Consider the following 23,607-nt stretch of genomic DNA (forward strand, 5'->3'; position numbering starts at 1 on the left):
ACCAGCCTAGGCAACATCTGAAAATCACACTCTTGGGTCCTAATGCCTTATATTTGCTGTTTAGTTTTACAAAGTACTTTCACAAGATCTTTTGTTGTTATTTTTATCATTTTTTGTTCTGTATTTTTTGAGACAGGGTCTTGCTATGTAGCCCAGGCTGGTCCAAAGCTTGCTATTCTCTTGCCTTTGCCTCCAGAGTGCTGGGATTACAAGTGTGAACCACTATGCCTGGCTCACAGATCTTATTTTATGATAACCTCTTAGGAACACGTTTAAACTATGGTCTAGAAAGGAGCTACCATGAACCACATGCCTCAAATCCATGCCTCAGGTTTAGATATATTTAAACTGCCCAGATATAAATTGAGAGGGTAAAGATCAAGGTTCATTTCTTGTTAGGAAGTCCAAGTTGTAATAAAACAGATAAGGAACTCACAGAGGAAGAAGTTTTGCCAGTCTGTGACCACATCTGTCAGAATGGTCAGCTGTTTTCACCTCCTGAGACCTTCCCACGTAATGATAGTACAAAGCAGCCATGCAAACTAATTTTGGAGCAAGTATTTTATTAATATTGTTCTCTTGCTAGATTGCATTAAAACACATACTTAAAGAAACCACTTACCAAGCTCTCCATAGAATCACACTAAATGCTGACCATCTTTTTGGGGCTTAGTAATCCAGTTTCACCTTGAAATACAATACTGCATTCTTGATCTTTAATTGCAAAGGAGTGATATTATTTCTTAGTTTTATTTAATTTTTATTAGCTTTTATTTCATAATTGATGAGCTCAGGAAATTTAGTTTTGGGAGTGATATTTTTCTTACTTAGTGCCTTAAGTCCAGGCTTTTCAACCTTTTTCACATTTTGGCATATCTTTTTTTTTTTTGTCAGCATAGGGTTTGAACACAGAGCTTTGTGCTTGCTAGGTAAGCACTCTACCACTTGAGCCATGCCTCCAGCCCTTGGCATATATCTAAAATGATAGTATTTATCTTTCCTATGTGATTGGAAGTGAGCAGTATAAGGACTGGCTTCTCGGAGGGCAGTAATTCTCAAGTGCTCTGGATGAAAAGTTTTGTTGTAACTACATATAGCAGCAGGTCCAGTTGGGCAGATGGCTCTAGCTAGGGCAGCATGAGCTGTATGGTAGCACCAAGAGTCAAAACTGGTTTAAAAATTTTGTTTGGAAAGTTAATGCAGTTTCCTTTTTTATTTCTTCTAAAGGTCTCAACCTAATCTGTTCTGTAAAGTGAGCCTTATTTGAATAGCAAGTTAGGGCTTGAATCCTGTGAGTGTGGTACACATGTATGCATTTTATGCAAAGTGATCACATGAATTGATGCCTTAAAAAAATACTGCATAGAGTCTAGGCTCTTCAAATGCACTGAAACTTAACCACACAAAATGATGATGATCATTTTGGGTAGACTAGATTTCCTGAAAACTTAACTACAGTAATACTTTGAAAAGTAATCACCGTTCACTGAAGTGGTGTTGATTTGTGGATAGTGTGGAAGCTTCAATGACTCTGTCCTGAGGTCTAGACAAACATTTTTTTCCACTTATCTCTTTAAGATCCTTCCTGGCCATACAATGTCCAGGGAAAATGCAGATGTATTTATGTTTTTTCAAAATGCTACTGCCCCATTAACCTAAGCAGTGGTTGAAAATACGCAGTCTCATGGAAGGCTTTTTATAGCTGTAAGTTTTTCACTATCAGGACAATCTTTTCTACCTCAACCATGCAAATGCTGCCTTGAAAATGCCATTACAATTCTCCTTCATTAAAATTTAATTCCATTAAATTTAAGATTCCATTAAAATTCTTTTGGCCATTATGGATTTGGGCTAGCTCATAAGAGAGCAAATTCCTAAATGGTGAAGTTAGAGAATAAAGAATGAGGGTTGTTCTGCTTTTAATAAGAGGGTCATGGATCACCCCAGCTTACATTCTGGACCTCATTATTATTATTATTACTTTTTTTTTTTTTTTCCGGTACCAAGGCTTCAACTCAGGACCTACACCTTGAGCCACTTCACCAGCCCTTTTTTTTTGTGTGTTAGGTATTTTCAAGATAGGGTCTCACAAACTATTTGCCTGGGCTGGCTTTGAACTGCCATCCTCCTTATCTCTGCCTCCTGAGTAGCTAGGATTACTGGCTTGAGCCCCCAGCACCCTGCTCAGCTGCCCTTTAGTAAGTAAAAAATTAAAAAATACCCTCACCAGTCAAGGTTACTCAGCAGTCAATAATAGCCCAAATGACATTCTTTATTTTCCTTTCTCACATGATTTGCTTTTCCTTCTCTGAGTTTTCTCAATAGAACCTTTATTATGACAGGAAAAAAGTCAACTATTTCTCCTCATGCCTGATAAAAAAAAAAAACAGGAGGAAAGAATACATAGATTATATATAGACATACATAATAAAAAGTAGGAGAAAACAAATACGTAACATTAAAGTAGAATTGTATTAAACATTAATTTGTGTGTTATCAGGTGAATTTCATTCAGTACAGAAGTCACAGAGAAAAAAGACAGGCAAGCTGGGTTTTAGACTGTCTCATCATGAACACTCCAAGTTGTGCTGGGAGTGTCCGCACTTGTCAGAAGCACTTTGTGTGGAAAATACCCCTTCAGTACATGGAGCCTCAGCTGGCTCAGCACTTCAAGCCCTTGCCTCCCCTGGGCCAGCCCCAGCTCAGGTCTTCAGTCCGCAGTAGAAGAATGGCTGTGACTTCCAGGTGAGCAAGAGGCAGGTGAGTAGCAAGCACTCTCTCAAGACTAGTCTCTATTGTGTGGTGACAAGTTTCACAATCATGCTGATGATCCGGGAGCCTCGAGGACAGTTGCACAGGTCTATGCTCGGGGTTTTAATTTTGTCCTGGAGGAGATGGTCAAGTTCACCACGAAGTTCCTTTACTAATTCGGCCACCTGTAACAAAAGCTGCAGTATAAGCAGTGCTTGGAACAGCGGGGACAGTGTCAGTGGGAAGCACCCCAGTTATGACAATCAGTCCTTAAACTTCTGATACTAATTTTAACCCCATTATGAGGAAAACAATTTAAACACTTTTTCATTCTGTAACAAAGGTCCATTACAAAAGCTTCTCTATCACATTCATGTTCTATTTTGAGACAGGGTTTTGCTATGTAGCCCAGGCTGCCCTTGAACTCATGACCAACTTTTACCCTTTGTCCCAACAGAAGCAGGAAAATGGAGGATTAACATGGAGAACTTAAAATGGTGGATATTAGAAAATCAAAAAAATCTCCTTAGCTTTGGGATACATTGCTTTCATGGCATTTTGTTTACATTGATGTACTCTTTTTTTTTTTTTGGTAGCACTGGATATTGAACCCTGGGCCTCATGTATGCTAGGCAAACACTTAACCACTGAGCTACATTCCCAGTCCTGAAGGTGTACCCTTGATGTTTGTTTGCCCCTTCCCATGGTGCAGCAATACACCATTTGGACCCAGCTCTCATTCAGCAGATTCACACTGTGAACATGTTTGAGTCAGGACATCTATTTGGCCACAGGAATTAGTATAGGAGGGGAGCTTTGATGGAGCTTCTGGGAAGAAGGTTTCTGTCTCCCTTTCTGTATGGTATACTACACAGATGTGAAGCCAGAGCTATGGAAGCCATCTTGCTACCACAAGGACAGCCAGGACAGCTGCTGAATCAAACCAACCTTGCTTGACCCTCCTGACCTACAGTATCCAATATGGCAGCATTAGTCACATGTGGTTTATCTGATTACCATATAAAATATGGCTGGTCCAACCTGAGATGTGCTGAGACTATAAAATACATACCAGACTTCAAAGACTTAGTATGAAAAGAGAATATAAAACACCTCAATAGCTTTTAATATTGATTACATGTTGAAATTAATATGTTGATATATTAGGGTAAATAAATATATGAAGGTTAGTTTCATCTATTTCCCTTCACTTATTTGTTTAGTTTTTGTGGTGCTGGGTAGTGAATCCAGAGCCTTGCGCATGCTAAGTGTATGCTCTCCCTCTGAGCTATAATTCCAGCCCTTTATTTTTTCTGAGACAGTGTCTCTTACTATGTAGCCCAGGTAGGGTTTGAACTTGTACTCTTCCTGCCTGAGTGCTGAGATTATAGGCATGTGCCACCTAGTTTAGGTTTTTTTTTTTTTTTTTTTGGTTGTTGTAGTTCTGGGGTTTGAACTCTAGGCCTTAAGCTTGCTAGGCAGGTATTTTACCACTTGAGCCACACCACCAGCCCCCCAGGCTGGTCTTGAACTCCTGAGATCAAGTGATTCTCCTGCCTCAGCTTCCTGAGTGCCTGGGATTCTAGGTGCATGGCCCAAGGCCCAGCTACTTTTACTTTATTTTCTCTGCAGTGCTGGGACTGAGTCTAGGTCCTTGCTCAACCCCTGAGCTATAGGCCTGGTCCTTCCCTTTACTTTATTATTGTTATTGTTACATGTGGCACCTGAGTCCTTTTTTTTCCTTCTTATTTTTCTTTTCTTTTTTTATGTGCTAATGGTGAATCAGGGTGATCATTACCTATTTATTTTTGCTTATTTGTGTAACAATAAGGAAGGTCCAACACCTCACCTTACACTAATTCCAGCTCATCCCAGGCTTTCCTTCTCTGGTGCATCCTGGAACTCTTATTAGGGCTCTACCCCTGCCTCACTTTAGCCTCGCTCATTAGTGTCCTAGTACACATGCATCATTCACTCTTTTTGTTGGTTTATTTGTTGGAGGGACTGGGGGTTGAACTCCGGGCCTCACACTTGCCAGGCAAGTGCTCTACCACTCGAGTCACACCCCTAGCCCATCAGTCACTGTTTTTTTTTTTTTGGCAAGACTGGGACTTAAACTCAGGACTTTGTGCTACTGCTTGAGGCTCACCTCCAGTTCATTTTGTTATTTTGCAGAGATTATTTTGGAGATGGGGGTGGGGGGGGTCTCATGAACTATTTGCCTGGGCTGGCCTTAAACCTTGATCCTCCCAATCTCTCCCAAGTAGCTAGGATTACAGGTGTGAACCACTGGTGCCAGGCTATCATTCACTCTTTTTATCTTTGTTTTTTGGTGGTACCAAGGTTTGAACTCAGGGCCTCATCTTGCTAGGCACACACTCTACCACTTGAGTCACTCCACCAGCCCCCATCATTCATTCTTAATTAGCTCTATTATCCTTGGTCCCTAAAGGAATGCTTTATACTTCATATTGTCAAAGCCCTTCATGGCCTGAGTCTCAAGAACAAACCAATTATCCCTTTACCTGATGGGAAGCAGCAACAAAACGGATCCAACCATCATCCAAGGAAACAACGAACTCTCCCCTCTGAAGCTGCACATTCACTTGGCCTCCTCCAAACAAGACCAGCGGGTACACAGACACCATGCTGCAGTCTCGAATGAATACTCGACTAGTTTTGATCTTCTCGTGGTACAACAGGTAGGGGCTGTCAAAGTGTCTGACCTGTAACATAAAACCTCAGATGACAACAGTAATGTCACTGGTGGCATAAAGGGAATTCCACCAGTCCCATGGATTTAAATACTGCCTGTCCATTAAGTAAGGACTCCCAATTTTTTCTTTCCTGGGCTCCAGCAATATCTCCAAGCTGATTAATGAATAATGAACTGGCATGTAAGCACCCCTCTCTAGCTACCACCCTATACAAACCGCCATGGATTCATACAGGCCACTGAAACGGCTTCCATGGCGCTCATGCTGTTTCTACTTCTGCATCTTTACAGGCTTTTTCCACATAGCAGCCACGATGATCTTTTAATCATAGAAATCCAACCATGGCTCCAAACCCTCCAATGGTTTCCCAAAGGATAAAATCTAAAATACTTACCATGGCCTGAAAGGTCCTATGGGACCCACTCCTGGCCTGCTCATCTCAACACATCTCTAGCCACTCTCACCCCTGATCAGCCATCCTGCTCCACTTATCGTACAGGTGGTCTTCCTGCTTATTCAGAGCTACCCCAAATATATTCTCACCTCATGGTCATGGCACTTATTTCCTCTTCTGGAATGTTCTTTCTTTAGATATCTGCATGGCTTGGTCGTTACTTCATTTAGGATCTGCTCACTTGTTTTCTCCTCAAAGAGTTCTTCCTTGACCACTATACAAAACGGGCCCCTCTCCTGTCATCCTCAGTCTCTCCACTTGCTTTATTTTTCTTCAAAGCATTTGCCACTAACCTGAGATTATGAGTTTACGTATGTCCTGTCTGTCTTCCCACTGAAACATAGCTCCTCAAAGGCAGAAACTTTGTACATCCACTACCCTCTATGGCCTTCAACTGTGCCTGGCGCAGTATTAGTGCTAGTGGACACTGAATATATGCATGAATGACTTGAACACTGCATGCTAACTTAAAGAGGAGGAGTGTAGCTAACTCCTAAGAACACATACAGCTGAGAGGGGCAGATGACCTCCTGGCCCTCAGAATCCTCTGTGCTTAAGATCTTCTCTGCTTTGCTGCTACTTCCCTCAGGAATTCCAATGGATTGACCAGCCCTGACACTGCAGCCTCTCTCTTCCTTCATTCTCCTTTCCTTTTTTTTCTCCTTCATCTCTCCTGAAAGCTCCATTGAGCATCTGCTTTCAGCTATGCTCCATGCTGGACATTGAAAATGTAAAAGTGAGTAAAATTCAATTCCTGTCTTCAGGGATTTCATAATCTCACGAGAGAGACAATGCCATGAACTAATGTGGTAATTCAACAGTGGACAAATAAATGGACACCGTGTGATGGTGGAACAGTGGAAGTAGAGAGCAGGAAAGGGACACTGAGGGAAAAAAATTTTGTGGGGGCATTGCTGGGAATCCAAAGCCTTGTGCATGCCAGGCAAGCACTTTACCTTTGACCTACCCCCTAATCAGGAAATGATTCTTCATGGAAGACTGAAAGGTAAGTAGGAGCTTGCTGGGGCATGAGAATCATTCCAGGCACTGAATGAACAGTGTGTCCAGTGTATGGCACTGGGGAACACAGTTGGTAGTCTTCTATTATTGGAGCACACAGAATGACAGAGGGAAGTTATAGGCAACATGGCATTCAAAGGGGCCAGATGTGAAAGGTCAGGTGAGAGTTTGTGGTACATTCCACATATGAAGATTTAAGCAAAAGTACTGACATGGTCAAATATACGTTTTATAAAGATAATTCTGGCAGAATAGTATGGGAGGTAGGCAAAAGCACCAGAAATACGATTATTATAGTATTTCAGGCAAGAGACAGATATTTGGGATTTGAACTGAGGAAGTGGCAGTGGGGATGAGAAGAATAGGATACCTTTCTTTTTTTTTTAAGTTTTAATTTTATCATTTTTACACTTACTCACATGTGTATACATTGTTTGGGCCACCCCTCAACCCCAGGAGAACTTTCAAGGTGTCAAAAAAGTGGCATTGCCTGGACTTGGTGGCCAATTGAATTAAGAGTAAGGAGAAAAGAAGCAGGAGTCTATGTGAGTTCAGGGTTCTGATTTGGATGGTGCCATTCACATGAAAGTAAACAGAAAGAGAAGGGTGAATTGGGAGATGATGAGTCTGATTTTCAGTTTTTGAGTATGGGATGAGTGGAAGACATCAGCTGACATCCATCAGGAGAGCTCAGGAAAAAACTCCAGCCCTGGAGAGACAGGCTTGGAGGTCTGTCTGGGTCATCAAGTTTATGTACACTATAGTGAGAGAAGGACAGAGGACAGAAACACTGTTTCAGAGCAGAGAAAAGAAGCTGGTAAAGGAGACAGAGGGAGATCAGAGAGAGAAGAAAGTATTTCAGAAGCAAACAGCATAAAGGATAGTTTCAAGAAGAAGGGAGATCAGCAATGTCAAATGCCACATGAGAGGCAAATCAGATGTGGACCAAGTGATGCCCACTGAATCTGGCTACTAGGAGGCCACTAGTGACCTTTGAAATGTTTAGTTGTTAGGGAGGAGGCATGAAGCCTCACAGCAGGAGGCTGAAGGAAGGATGAGAGCTGAGAAAGACAGATCAGCAAAAACAGGCCAATGATGTAATTAGCTCACTGGATTCTTAAATCCCAATTCAAAGAAACAGTTTTGCATTTGAAAGCAGGCTTGAGCATTTTTTTGTATTCAATAGAATTTTCCCAAAATGGAAACAGTCTTTCCACAAATAGTCTACTTGTCAGTCTGTTTATACTGATTCAACTTTCTCTAAATCAGCGGTACCACTGGGGACACTGCATAAGATAAAACAAGGCTTCCTCAGTTTAAGGGGCCATGCTTCTCAATCCAGGAGTACCACATGTGAACATAAACACATGCCACCATTCTGACCTGATAGTTCACTGAGGAAGGGTGAATGTGCACATATCCATCATTCTTGGTGGCAAACTTCAACTCAGCTGATTTTGGTTGCATTCTGACAGCTCCAGTACTAGTCTTCTGAAATTTTCCTTCTGGGGTCTTCACCTATAGAACAAATATTTGTTTGTTTTTAAATATATATGTGTATATATAGTCATTGTAGGACTTTGTGCCTTGGTGCAAACTATTGTTTGAATAGTTTTGCTGTTTCTATTTCTTTCCTTCCTCCCTCCCTTTCTTCCTTTCTTTTCTCTCCCTCCCTCCCTTTTCTTTCCTTCCTTCCTCCCTCCCTTCTTTCCTTTTCTCTCTCTCCCTCCCTCCTTCCGTTTTTTCCTTCCTTCTTTCCTCTGTCCTTCCCTTTCTCTTTTTTCCTTTTGAAACGGGAGTTTCCTATGTGGCCTCAAACTTGCTGTACAGCCCAGGCTGGCTTTAAACTCACAGTCCCCCTGCTTCAACCTCCTGAGTTTTGGGATTACAGGTTTGCTCTATCACACCCAGAATTTTGCTGTTTTTTCCCCTCTTTTAATTACTTTGTTTCCTTTTGAAAACAGTATAAGCACACTTTTTTTTTTCTTTTAAACTACCATGAAGTGGTAGATGTAGTAGTTCTGGTGAATGTACTGTACAGCAGCCATCTAGGGTACAAACTGTGTTGACGTTTTGGGTTTATACTGATTATCAGGTGCAAAGACCCAGCTGGCAACACTGGACCACAGGTCTGAGTATCAATGTCAACCCCAATATAACATTTCCAAATGGATTTCTTTCAAAACACAATGAAAAAAATCTATAGAGAATCTTTTTTATATAATTAATTAATTAACTTCTTTATTGTTGTGTTGGGTGGGTTTTTTCCCTTATTGTACAAAGAATCTTATTTTATATATACACACAACATTGCTTATTTTCTTTTTTTTGCAAAAATAGTATGTTTACTTTAGAAAATACATAGTAGGGGAAAAAAAACCCTCTACATTCACCATGTGCTAAATGAACATTCTCCTAACTGTATCTTTTTTTCATATTTGCTAATAACAAATCCTAGAAATGAAACTTTCATGTAGGAAGGTAAACAAATTTTCATCACCACCCAGGCCAAGAGTGGTTATGCTGGGGGACTTATATGGTACCAGTATTAATAATTTTAATAATTTGTCAACTTGAAAAGTAAAAAGACGTACTTCTGTTGTTTTAATTTGCTCTCTTCATACTAGTAACAGTGAGCGCTGCTTTGCACATGGCTGTATGCTCACTCACATCCTTTGCTTGCTTTTCCATTGGATTCTGTTAATCTGCTTTACACTTAGAGCTTCTAGCTTGCATTTTTGGTTTAGCCTCAAAACCATGTTACTTGTCAATGTAAAATTTCTTATACCACATTCAGGGTTTTGTTTTTACACTTTAAGTCTCCATATGCATTTTCTCCACATTCTCCTTTTAAAAATATTTTTATTTGGAAATAATTACAGAACTCATAGAATGTTGCAATATAGTACAGAGTGTCCCTTCTGCCCAGCTTCCTCTAAAGATAACATCTTAAATAACCACAGCATCACATCAAAACCAGCATATATCTATATCCTTATACCTTTAAAAGTAATTTCCAAATGGTTTGAAAAGCCTGTGAGAGTTAAGCAGAAAAATGAGCCATAAATTAATCAGATTTCAGCTGAGCATTTAATAGAAAGTTAAAACCTTGAAAAGTGATTCAGTACTCTGCCAAATTTGAATTCTTTCTAAGTTTCAAATGTCCCTTGTTAGCACTAATCAAAACTCAGGTAAAATTCCAAGAGCACACTCAGGGAGGGTTTCCAGGAGGCTGGCATGGGTGGCCCCTAGCAAGGCACTGATTTCTGTGATTTATTCTTCTCTAATTTTAGTCTAGAGTAGAGGGCATAAGGGAATTCTGTAGTAGGATCAAATTTCTACGTAACATGGAAGGATAACTACATGCAGTTTGGAAGGCAGACTGATATATATGTCCATTCTAATTTTTGGAATATTAAAGGAGGATTTAAAAGGCACTTCATTTTATATAATAAATGTGTCCTTGAATATTGTATTATACAGATTGGGAGAAGTAAAGAATTGGAAATATATTCTAAATGTATATGATGAGTTTCCATGAGCTGTGTGTATCTCTTTAACATGATTAACAAACATCTGAAATTTGTCCCTTGGTTACAAATCAAAGCAGAAGCAGGAAGACTCAGGAAAGATGTCCTATTACCTGCACTACATTTGGATACAAAGCAGCACACAGCATGGCTGATATCAGCTTGTGGTTCTCAGCATTTGAGTTTGCCTGTGAGAGAAATACAGCATTAATCTTAAGACCATCTAATTTCTATCTCTTTGCTATAAAAATTATTTCTAAGTAAAAAATAAATGTACCAGACAATAGTCACATAGCGCCCACTCTACGGAGCCCATGTGACTGTTCTAGATCTCTGTAAAGCCAGTGTTCCTGACTCTGATGTAGCCAGGGGCCTTACCAGAACCAAGATGATGCTGGTGCCATGCCCTTGAACCTCCAAAGCTGTGAACTAAACCAATCTCTTTTTAAAATTGTTTTTTAATTTATTTATTTTTGAATCTTTTTTTATAGATTAAAAAACAAAAACAAGCTGGGCTAGAGGTGTGGCTCAAGTGATAAAGTGCCTGCCTTACAAGCATGAAGCCCTAAGCTCAAACCCTAGGACCACCAAAAACCAAACAAACTAAAACCCCAATAAAAGCAATAACAAAAAAAAGTGTTGTTAAGCCTCAGGAGAGGGAAAGATTCTGATTTATGAAATGTTCAGAATCTTTACAAAGTACAGAGGAATCAGGTTCATCTTGAAGAAGTACTCTTCCCATAATTAAATACAAGACTGTCCTTGATGGAGGAAAGACATTCCTAGAAAGTCTATGCTACCTTTTATGAATTTATCAAGAACCAATGTGAAATTTAAATAATTATAACAGCAGCAACACTGAAGTATACTGAGTAGTACATTGAGTATTACTGACATCTGTGGGAAGAAGAAAACCAAGAATGTCACTAGGGCATAAGTGTTCCCCAGTTCATTTTATCCATGTGGCAGTTTAAGTGAAGTAAGAAGTCATGCACATTCTTTACCTCTTCTCCTGTAGCATCTAGGACACCATCTCCTCCTTGGGCCCTTTTCTCAATTTCCCTTGCTCTGAGTCCCTCTTTTACAAACCCTATATCTGATAACAGTTCAGTGAATTGTCGTTTGAGGCTGGCCATTTCCTGAAAGAAGTGGAAAATCCTTTAAGGTATGGACATATTGAAGATGAGTGTCCTCCAGTCTTCTAACAGTGAGTGATTATATAGATGTATAACTTCAGTGGACAGCAATAGATACAAAGATGACCTTGTCTGGATATTTCTAAAATGGCAGTTTTTACTTATATACAAACTGGCAGAGTAAGACAGTTACATGGAAATTAAAAACTTCAGAAAACCCAAGGATCATTTATTTAACTCCATATTACATTCTTAAACATTTTCATTAGAGTTAGGGTAGGTCTGATTTTCCTAGAAATTCTTAGAATGGTAAAATAAATGTGATTTATTTTGCTGTGGCACTGTCTACTATATAGTTTTTCTTCTTGCATTTCTGTTCAGGTCCTCTCAGTTCCTTGCCCATGCCAACAGTGACTAATATTTCTCTCAACAGGATTCTGCAGAACTTTCCCTCTTTCTCCTGCCTTGTGGTTTTGCTGGCTCACATGTATTCCCAGGAATTACTGTTTTAGATTTAGACACTAAAAGTGCAAGTATCTTTCTCTTGTGGCTTCTGTTCAAATACAGACTGCAAGAGTTGAGTGCAGTGGTATGTCCCTATAGTCTCAGAACTGGAAAGGCTGAGGTGAGAGGGTTGCTAACACCCAGGAGTTCATAGGAAGACCAATATCTTAAAAACAAAAATGAAGGGCTAAGGGTGTAACTCAGTGGTAGAGCATTTGCCTAGCATGTGTGAAGAGCTGGGTTCAGTCCCCAGAACCACAAAACCCAAAACAAAATATATTACATACCAGCACAAGAGGAGATAATGATGATCCAAGGAACTGAGGGATAAGCAATGGTACCCTGTCTCTTGATGACTATTTAAATATTTTATTAGAAGGTCTCAAGTAATATCAATAATTAAACAAATCAGAGTTTCTATTTCCGATAAAACAGGGCTGGGATGTAGCTCAGTGGTACAGCGCTTGCCTAGCATGCATGAGGCCCTGGGTTCGATCCCAGCACCAAAAAAGAAAAAAAAGACAAAAAAAAAAAAAAAAAGAGTTTCTATTTCATGACAGAGTTTTACTGAGAGCATAACAGAAAATAATCCTATAATGATCCTATAGTTTAATGAGAAAAGGGACCTTTAATTAGTTTTTTGGTAGTATTGGGGTTTGAACTCAGGACCTTGTGCTTACTAGGTAGTTGCTATACCACTTGGAGCCACATCCCCAGCCCCAACTTATTTATTTTTTTGAGACAGAATCTTTCTGCATAGCCCAGGCTCGGCTTGAACTCATGATCTTCTTGCTTCAGCTTTCTGAGTTCTGGGATTACAGACTTACACTACCATATCCAGCTAAGAGAAAACTATTGACCTCACATCTACATATATCCCAAATCTACATCTATCCTAAGAAAAAGAATAACATTAGTAAGAAATGTAATTTGAAGGAGTATCATCTAAGTATGGCGGTGCATAACTATAATCTGAGGACTTGGGAGGCAGAGGCAAAAGAGTCACCAGTTTGAGGCTAGCCTGGGCTTCATAGTAAGACTCAGACTCAACAAAATAAAACAAATAAAAAAAAACTAAAAGAAAAATACCCTCATTTTATACTTAAGACTCTTAAAGACTTGATAAAATATTTCTTACTGCACTGTTTGGTTTACTTGGTAAATTAAGCAGCAATAACAACGAGCAGATGCCCAGATTTACTTGGTCAGGGACCTGGGAACTTTTTCTTATTTATTGTTTTCAGTTTCCTCAGGTGAATCTACTATGAATCTACTATGAGTTAAAGTACTGCTTTTAAAGTACATAGAATAAAGGCTGGAGGCGTGACCCAAGCACTACAATATCTGTTTAACAAGCTTGAGACCCTGAGTTCAAACTCCAGTACCACCCAAAAACCAATAATAATGATAATGAAGTACTCAGAATAAGGCTACAGCTCTTGTCTTCTCAAAATGTCTCACCATAGTATATCTAGAGGCAGAGGAGAGTGGAGGCAAATAAATACTGGGATGATCTTGTGTTCTCTTCATCTTAGATAATCAAATTCATTCATTCATACATTTAGTCAAGGAATCTTTTCTTTTTTTTTTTGGCAGTACTGGGGTTTGAACTCAGGGCCTCATGCTTGCTAGGCAGGCATTCTACTGCTTGAGCCATGTCCCCAGCCCTTGTCAATTAATCTTTACTGAGTACCAGCTATGTGCTAAATAAACTGTTCTAGGCACTGAGGATACAGCCTGACAAAAAACAGGTAAGCCTCTGCTCTGGTGAAACTTACAGCACAGAAAGATAAATAAATAAATGGCAGGAAGTGGTAAGTACTAAGAACACTGATTTTTATGTTCTAAATAGTCCTCCCTCCTGTCCAGCCCCAAAATCTGTTGAGTAAAACAGTGCGTTGCAGAGACATGCATCAGCATTTTGGTTTCTCAGACCACTGTGGAAGGAGGCGTATAAGACTACCACAGCAAAGGATGAAAGCCCTGTCTATGCTATGCAGAAGACAATAAATCTTTCTTGCTTGTTCATTCATTACTGACACATAGTAGACTCTGATGGACCTAAGAAAAATTAACAAAGAAAATCTGGCCCAGTATTAGTTTTTTGGTTTTGAGGAGAGAATGGGGATTAGAAATGGTCAGACCTTGAGAATCTGGTGAAAGTTATGATCGCTCTCTCCTGAATAATGTATGTATGTATAAGCACATAATTTCGCATACAATTTCTGGGGTTTGTGGATCCAGAGTAAGAATGCCTGTGTAATTACTGAGAAAACTGACTTCCAGTAAGCAGTAATCTTCACTGTATGGATATTTTACTCTATCTTCCATCTTAAGAAAACACAAATTTACCAAAAAGGAAAAACAGGTCAGGTGAAAGTTTCAGCACAGAAAGTCTGATGTTATAATTCAGGAGTCCATTTTTCATACCTGGCAAAGCCAGCCTCTTCCAGAAATTACATTTTCAAGTCAAGATAGGACAAGTGAGATGCAGTTGCAAATGACCTCTGGCAAGGTACTACAAACAGCCCAGAGACAACTCACCTGCAGGACTCTTCCTGACAAGAAGTTCTGTCTGCAATAATTAGAACTTGCACGCACACCTTCTTTTGTATTCAGCTGCCATCCCTAAATTTTGGAGAAAATCAAGCTGAACTTACTTTGACTTTAGTGCCAACTCTAGTAATAAACCTAACCTATGAGTTACACACTTACCTTATATGCTCGCAGAAGGGCCAAATAATCACTGTTTGCGAATGCAAATTCTAGCTTTTTCTGGTTTGCTTCTTCTTTTTTATCCCAGGGAGACACCTAAGTAAGGAAAATAGGATTTGAAGGACACATTTTATCTGAGGTTTCAAATGGTACTTTCCTACTGTTGAAGCCAGCTGCCTTGGGAAAGTGTTTTGTGTGCCACAAAGCATACTCAGATTAAAGTCAAGTATGGTGATAACTGCAAGCTAATAGCCTTTTTTTTGTCCTGAGTCCAAAATAAGCTCTTCTGGGTCTTTTAATTCCAAATGGCAAGAGTCATCAAAGAGCCACTCAGGATAAAAGCTACTTCTAAAATAAAAATTCTGTTATCTCTATGGCTATCTTTATTTTACAGATTCTTTTTCTCTTTTCTCTTCTCTCTCTCTCTCTCTCTCTCGCTCTCTCTCTCGCTCTCTTGTAGTGCTGGGGATTGAGCTCAGAGCCTTCTGTATGCTAGGCAAGGGCCATTTTACAAATTCTTATTCATCTTTCTTATTTCAGTCTCTCCTGATTCTATATCCCAAAGTAACATTTTCCTCCTAAAGTAGGAAAATTAGGACCTCCTTTTTCTTAAAAGTTTGTAAAATCGCAGAGAAATCAGTTGTCATCTCTCCCACCCACCTACATACTAATTCCTTGACCTGATGATGCTCCTCTCATTTCTCAGGCTCCGAAGACACCAGCACTGGCCGCAGTAGTTCTCTACGGCAAACAAAGGCCCTCACTACCATGCGGCTGAAAATCACTTGAAGCCAACTATGCTGCTTCTCTCAGATTTTTGTACACTAGCACGTTTGCATAGGTAACACAACAGCAACAATTTTTTTCTACTTGAAAGTAAAATCCCTTTTTAGGAAGGCCAGTGGAAAAGAGTTACATTTGGGAGATGAGTACATTTATAGAGCCCAGCAAAAGATAGTTTTGTGTGAGGATGGAATCAACATTTCTAATGAGTCCTTCTGTAACAGTGAAAGGTTCTGAAGAAAGTGAGAGGTTTAATTGAGATGATCTGAGAAGCAGGCAATGGAAGTCCTATTCACAATGCTGATACTGACTGCATGTCAAGTTATATCACTTCTGCTTGCTTGGTTTTATCATTTGTTGCTAAATGAAGGAACAGACTAAGGTCTTTTTCAGATCTATAAGTTTACAACTATGAAGTGTAACAGTGAAAAGTGAAGAAAGTGATGACATTCATCTACTCCTCTTTTTCATACAAGATATACCATGGTAAAAATAAAGGCAGATTGACTCCACCCAACAACAGCAGAGATCTATTCTTCTGAAGTAAACATGGAACACTGTCCAGGATAGGCCATATGCCTGGCCAGAAAATAAAGCTCAATAAGTTTATTTATTTATTTGTTTGTTTTTTGTGGTACTGGGGTTTAGAAATCAGGGCTTTGTGCTTGCTAGGCTGTGACTCTATCACTTGAGCCACACTTTCAGCCCAATAAGTTTTTTTTTTTAATTATTTATACATTTATTTATATGAGTATACATTGTTTGGGCCACCTCTCCCTTACCCATTAAGTTTTAAAGAAATAATACAAACTATTTTCTATAACTACAATGGACTGAAATCACAAATCATAACAGAAAAAAATGAGGAACTCACAAATAGGTAGAAATTAAGCAACATGTGCCTATGAGTCACAAGAGAAAGAAAAAGAGAAATGAGATCTTGGGGTGTAACTCAGTGGCAGAGCAAGTGCTCAGCATGTGAAGGACCTGGATTTGATCCTCAACACCAAAAAGAAAAAAAAAAAGTAATATAAAGGAATATTATGAACAATTCTATGCCAGTAAACTAGATAACTTACCGAAATAGACAAATTCCTAGAAAAACACTAACAAAACTGATTCAAAAAGAATCTGAAGACACCTACAACAAGTGAAGAGACTGAATTAGTAACAATAACGAATTATAACCAATTGTTTACAAACTCTTCCAAAAAATAGAAAAGGAAGGAACACTTCTCAACTTATTCTATGTAGCCAGTTACTGAAGCCAAAGACATCACAAGAAAGCTACAGACCAAGATCTCCTATGGATATACATGCAACAATTCTTAACAAAATATTAGTGAAAAGCCATAGAGGGGTGATAGCTAAGGGGTTCCTTCCTTCCACTTTCCTCCTGTTGCTTCCCTTCCCTTTCTTTATTCTTTTTTAGATGTAATCTCACTGTGCTTCCTAGGCTGGCCTCTAACTTGTGATCCTCTTGCCTCAGGCTCTCAGGTAGCTGGACATTATAGGCATACACCACTCCATTTGCTGCTAAGGGGTTTCTTTTTCCCTTTTTTTTTGCAGTACTGGGGTTTGAACTCAGGGCCTACACCTTGAGCCACTCCACCACCCATTTTTTGTGAAGGGTTTTTTTGAGATAGGATCTTGGGAACTATTTGCCCAAGCTGGCTTTGAACCACAATCCTCCTGATCTCTGCCTGCTGAGTAGCTAGGATTACAGGAGCAACCGGAGCCCAGCTTTAAGGGATTTCTTTATGAGATGTTAAGGGATTTCTTTATGAGATGTTAAAATGTTCTAAAACTGATTGTAGGAATGGTTGTGCAATACTAAAAATTTTTGGTGCTGGGATTGAACCTAGGGTGTCATGAATGCTAGGCAAACACTCTACCTCTGAGCTATACCTCTAGTCCCTAAAAACTACTGAATTCTATACTTTAAATGAGTGAACTGTATATGTGACTTAGATTTCAACAAAACTGTTTTTAAAGTGTTTCAATGTATTTATTGTCTTTTAAGGTCATGTAGGGGTATCTTTTGCTGGTTTGCATTTAAATATTTTTCTAGAATGAGCAAGTATAGCAGATACAGTAAGAAGCACATTATTTTTAGTAAGTTTCATCTCTACTTCTTAGTCTTTATTTGGGGGCATGGATCTCTTTTTGAGGATCAGATGACATTTCACCCTGGAAAACACATAAGACACAAGCAAATTTTTAGGAGCTCACACACCCATGAAACCCCGAGGGTCCCTTTAGAGACTGATGGCATAAACTCTGGGTTAGATGAATGTTGTTCACTTACAAAAGGCGACTTAAAGGCCAAGCAGGCAGCAATGGTGAGTGCCGGATCCAGACAGCGGAAGATAGACCCAAACAGCATCAGCTTGCCAATTCTCACGTCCACGGGCAGAGAGGCCAAGTGATACCCTAGAGGAGTCAATATTTCATCTGGAGTTAAGGCTCCCAAGTCTCGTAATCGTATTTTTGAGGCACGGAGAGAATCAGCGTGTGGAGGTTCAATGAGCCGAGAGAACACAGATTGGAGATTATGAGTACTAAACATGTCTAAAATTTTAATTCTGAAAAAGGAGAAAAAAACAGTAACATGTCAATTTTATATCTGGTGGAATGATGCAGAGGAATAATTTCTTTCTTTAGTGAAAATAATTTACAATTTTCCAGATAGTTGTTTGTGACAGAGTTTACTGTGTAGCCCAGGCTACAAACTCATGAGCCTCCTGCCTCAGCCTCCCCAGTGCCTGAATGACAGATATGTGCCATCCAACACAGCCATGATGCAAGTTTAAATAAAAATGTAAAAATCTTTCATGTCTTCTAATTTTCTTAGCAATAAACTATAGAACATTTTCATATTCTGAAACTTATTCATATACAGAATAAAATTCTTTTCATGAACTTTCAAAATGTTTCTTCCTATAACATGAGTCCAAATTATGAAACAGAACTTAAATGACAGAAGTGTTGGTGAAGATGTGAAGAAACTGGAACCTTTCCACACTGTTGGTGGGAATGTAAAATGGTACAGCTGACATGAAAAACAGTACAGAGATTCTTCAAAAATAAAAAAATGGAACTACCATATGATCCAGCAATACCACTTTTAGGTATACATCTAATCAAATTCAAATCAGGATCTCAAAGAGCTATTTACATTTCTGTGTTCACTGCATGTTTTCTATAGCCAAGATGTAGAAACAGCATAAATGTCTATTGACAGGTAAGAGGATAAAGAAAATGCAGTACAAACACCCAGTGGAATACTATTGAGCCTTAAAAAGGGAAATCTGCATTACACAACAAGCTAGATGAACCGCGAGAACATTATGCTTACTCTTTCTCATATCTAAAATTAAATAGATGTTTTAACTTAAGTAGATTAGACTAAATGCATTTATAAAAAAGAAACAAGTACCACTTAAGTAGTTTAAATTTGCCACTTCAGTGAGTCTGGGCCCCATAGTGAAAAGGCTATGGAGAGAGGAAGCTGTTATTCTCTTGGTTGGACTCAGTTTCCAAGTAGCTTAGTTCAGGACATCAGCTCTTCCCAATTCCTTTTCTTCTTCACATAGAGATCACACACCTTAGGTAAGCACTCCACAGTGAGCTAAATTCCCAGCCCACTACTCCTCCAATTTCTTAAGACCAAACTATGGACACACTGTTCTTGTGTCTTGTATCCCTAGTGCTTAGCCCAAAGCCTGGCAAGCAGAATGCTGTCAGAACACACCTGCTGTATAAAGAAGACCAACAGGGCTGGGAGTGTAGCTCAGTGATACAGCACTTGCCTACTGTGCACAAGGCCTTGGGTTCTATCCCCAGCACCACACACACACAAAACACTTTATACAAAGAATTTTCCTCTTTGAGTTCTTTTTCTATGGGTATGCTGCCTCAAGAAGATGACTGGGTCAAAGAGCATGGATAGTTTTACAGTTCTTATATATTGCCAAGAAAATTTTCATAAAGGTTGAACCAAAGGTTCCTCAGCCTCAATTACACTGAATTTCCTTATGGTGTTTTAAAGTTTTACTCACTTTTCTCTAATTGATAACGAGGCTATAAATTTTTTTCCTGGGATAATTTGATATTAGTGTTGCCCCCTGTAGAAACTTCTTACTAAGATAGATTATTTCCCTAACTTACAAATGTGTTCTTGGACTCTATTTTAGGGCTGTATTCTGCAATGAGAGAGATCTCTATGTGCACTAAGTTAAAAGGAATGGCAAAGGCCACACTTGGAGAACATTTTCTTTCCAAATGAATGAGTTCATCCATGCCTATGCAGAATGTCTTTATGAGGAAAAAAAACATGGAATGTAAATAGGGAAGGAAACATTTAGACCATTTGGAAGTAGGACACAAAAATCAAGATGCAACCTTAGACACAGCTGTTCCAGTGGCACTCTTTGTATTTCTGGTAGCTGCTGCTTTAGAAGGTGGTGTCTGTAGTGATGGCTAGTGAACAGATGGAAGCAGACCCCAGATGCAACACGGCCTGCTCGACCTTTTCTTTGGAGAGCATTGGCTTGAGATACAAAAGTATCCTCTAGACTCTCCATACCTTTGCTGGCATCGTATCTATAAAGAAATATAAAAATATAAAATGGAGTTATAAAAATGTACCAAGACTACTAGATGTGGGCAGAATATGTTCTGCAGGACATGGTGCCCTGTGTGTTCTAGGATAGCTGAGTGCCTGGTGGGAGCAGCTAGCCCTGATTTAAATGCTATCAAGTGCCATTACATACCTTTTTTAAACTCAACTCTTTTTCATCCAAACACATGTAAAATCACATGAGAAGATGAAAAGAAAACTAATTCATTACTTCCAACGTAAAACTGCACCTTTGTTTGACTTTAAGATTCATGGTCCTGGGCTCAGGGTATAGCTCAAGTGGTAGAGAGCCTGCCTCACAAACACAAAGCCCCTGACTTCAAACCCCAGTACTGCCAATAAATAAACTTTCATGGTCTTGGCTAGAATTACTCCCATATCCACACCACACTAGTTCTCCTAAAGTATTTCTTTACATAGTAAACCGTTAACAGCTGTGAGACCCTAAGTGAGGGATTGTTACTCCCTCTGTTACATCACCAAAACAGAGAATACCTCTAACTGGGGCATAGCTCAAGTGGTCAAGTGCCTGCCTAGCAGGCACAAGTCCCTGAATTCAAATCCCAGTACTGCCAAAAAAATAATAAGTAAATGAGAGAGAGAATATATATATATATATGTATATAATATATATATATATATATATGTATATGTATATACCTCTTTTCTTTCATTTTCCCAGAATCAATGACATAGACAACATCATCAATCGTTATGGATGTCTCAGCAATATTGGTGGAGATTATAATCTTAGTTATGCCTATTGGAGGTTTTACAAATACAGCCTGCTGCTCCTCACTAGATAAAGATGAGTGAAGTGGATGAATAACACATCTGAAAGGAAATAAAAACACAGTAAGAATTATGGCACAAAGTGTTGAAACTGGATGAGTGGGTAAATTGCTATCAAAACTAATAACATGACTTCAAGTATCAGCCGCTCCTCTGCACCTGTCCTCAAGGCTCAGTTGGTCTAATTAGAAGGTTCTTTATAATCCTTACTATGTACTCAGCTCTAGAACTAAAAATCTTGTACCAACCTGGGAAAAGTGCTGGATGTTACTCAGTAGTAAATAGTCACGAGGAATAAATAATTCAAAGTCCATAAGTAACAAACCTAAAGCAAACTAACTAGCAAAGAATAAGCTTTCTCCTAACTTTAAGTCCAGAGGTAGAGAGACACAGGTAAGAAAGGTAAGCTAAGAAATTTCATTCTTGTCTTTCTAGGGAGTGTCCATTTGTTAGTTTTCCCCTTAGATGTGAAGAAAACACTCAGTGTTGCCTTCCTTCTAGAATAAGAGCCGTTGAAAATGATTTTCTCTCAAAATGGCAGCATTTCTTTGTTATTACTAATGTTGACTTTCTTCCCATATTCCCTTCCTCCCCAGGAATCTGGCAACTGAAATTACATGCAAGTTTGCTGAGTCATTATGCTAAGTAAAAAGAAGTCTCTTTCTTTGATGGGATGGAATAACAGATTTCCTGGAGCAAACAGGTTTGTTCCATTTCCAGCTGGCATAAATCACCATGCCTGAGAAGTGACACCAGAGTCTAAAGTAGTAGAAGACCATAAAGAGACCCTTTTGGCTAGTCATCTTTGTACATAAATGTAGGGATGGGAAGACCAGGAGATAGAAAGCTGTTAGCTTACCGCTGACTACGTCTGTTGTTGAAAAGAGAGTTAGACTGCAGCTGTTCATAAAGCATTTTGATTTCTGCTAGTCCTGGTAAAAATACAAGTATAGCACCTGGCATATAAAAGAATCAGTAAGAAAAATGAAAAAGGAAAAGCTAATGTAGATTATAAAGCTATTTTAAACCAAAAAATAATCAACAATATTTTAAACCAATAATAATCTGAGGAGTTTTCATTATATATTCAATATATCTCAATATATATCAAAATATTTCATTGCATTGGCCACTGACATTGTTTCTATAGGAATAGTAGCCTTTTAACCTTGCAAGACTGGAGGCTTCTTTATCTCTATTAATAACAAAATCCATAAACATTTTATGGGAAGTGATAAAGATCTATAGATGATTTTTTTTGAAACAGGATCTTGCTATGCAGCACAGGCTGGCCTTGAACTTGAGATCTTCCTGCCTCAGTCTCTCCAGTGCTGGGATTACCGACCTGTGCCACCAAACCCAACCTAAGTTCAGATATGTTTTAAAGAGGTAGTATAGAATCTAACCATGTCATATTAACACTTTGTAGGCTATAAATTTCTACATTAAAAAATAAGCACAATGGGATATTATTCAGAATGAAATTATGTCATCTGTAGGAAGATGGGTGGAACTAGAGATCATCATGTTAAGTGAAATAACCTAGACTGAGAAAGACAAGTACCACAGTCAGAGACTGTGGGTTTGCTATGTGGATCATTCTGTACAGAATGAAGAAGTAGTTACCTGGAGGGTAGGAGTGCTTTCCGTCTACAATCCACTCTAATAAAGCCTCTATTAGTTCAAGGTTAACCTTTTCAAAATCCATGACGGACATTGTTTTGATGACTGATTTGCTAACCCCTGAAAGAAAGGAAAAAATCAGAAGGATAGCTGTACTTTATTGAAGACAATATGCTCATGAGCTAGGAGAGTGATGGGTTGATTTAAAAATACACATGTTCACATGTAATGTATTTACATGTGATGTAAATACATGTAATGTATTTCCTTTAAGCCTCTCAGAAAATATGGTTTTATCAGACCTACCTTTTTCTTTTACTTATTTTTAAACTAATTAATTCATTAGTTAATTAATTTTTTGAGACAGGGTTTCACTGTGCAGCCCAGGCTGGCCTTGAACCGCTGATCCTCCTGCCTCTACCCCCTTAGTGTTGGGATTACAGAGGAGTACCTTTTCCTTGAACAACGACCCAAAAAAGCAAGCTACTATCTCTGTTAGAACTTTTAACTCTCCTCCTTCCTTCCCCTCTTTTACCATCACACTCATTGAAAGTTTAAATTCTAGAAACAAAATTCAAAGTCAAATACATTTTAGAAACATCTTCCAGATTAAATGGAATCATGAGTCAGATTAGCTGGTCATCTAGGTAAATTATGTATAGAAATAAGTGGACAGAGACCACAGCTTTTTTACTAGCATCTTCATAACCGTGACTCAACCTATAAGTTTTTTGTTTTTTTGAGAAAATGAGAAAAAGCATGGATCTTCCCTGAGAAGTACTTGTGACTTTAAGGCTTTCCCAGCTCTCCTGAAGTTCTTCCACAGACCCTCAAGTTAGGGTCGACAATCTCTTTTTAATCCATAGGCATCTTAGTAAAAGACACTCTTTGGGGTGCAAGACTCAGTTCTTTTGAAAACAAATAGTATATTCTTGGGGTG

General features: G+C 38.9%; 1 protein-coding gene across 1 annotated transcript in view; it reads right to left on the reverse strand.

The window, feature by feature from the left end:
- Positions 1-2,254: 2,254 nt before the first annotated feature.
- The window catches only part of Dhx57 (DExH-box helicase 57), a 51,755-nt gene continuing 30,402 nt past the window's right edge, over positions 2,255-23,607 (reverse strand). The window contains exons 13-24 of the mRNA XM_020161979.2: positions 22,671-22,787; positions 21,904-22,000; positions 20,913-21,086; positions 20,015-20,215; positions 17,919-18,195; positions 14,828-14,923; positions 14,657-14,740; positions 11,477-11,611; positions 10,586-10,660; positions 8,326-8,460; positions 5,277-5,477; positions 2,255-2,936 (exon numbers count right to left, since the gene is read on the reverse strand). Of these exons, the coding sequence (XP_020017568.2) occupies positions 2,793-2,936; positions 5,277-5,477; positions 8,326-8,460; positions 10,586-10,660; positions 11,477-11,611; positions 14,657-14,740; positions 14,828-14,923; positions 17,919-18,195; positions 20,015-20,215; positions 20,913-21,086; positions 21,904-22,000; positions 22,671-22,787 (1,736 nt within the window). The 3' untranslated portion in view covers positions 2,255-2,792. The remainder of the gene's footprint in view (positions 2,937-5,276; positions 5,478-8,325; positions 8,461-10,585; positions 10,661-11,476; positions 11,612-14,656; positions 14,741-14,827; positions 14,924-17,918; positions 18,196-20,014; positions 20,216-20,912; positions 21,087-21,903; positions 22,001-22,670; positions 22,788-23,607) is intronic.

This window comes from Castor canadensis, chromosome 12 (assembly GCF_047511655.1).
Source record: "Castor canadensis chromosome 12, mCasCan1.hap1v2, whole genome shotgun sequence".
NCBI classification, from domain to species: domain Eukaryota; kingdom Metazoa; phylum Chordata; class Mammalia; order Rodentia; family Castoridae; genus Castor; species Castor canadensis.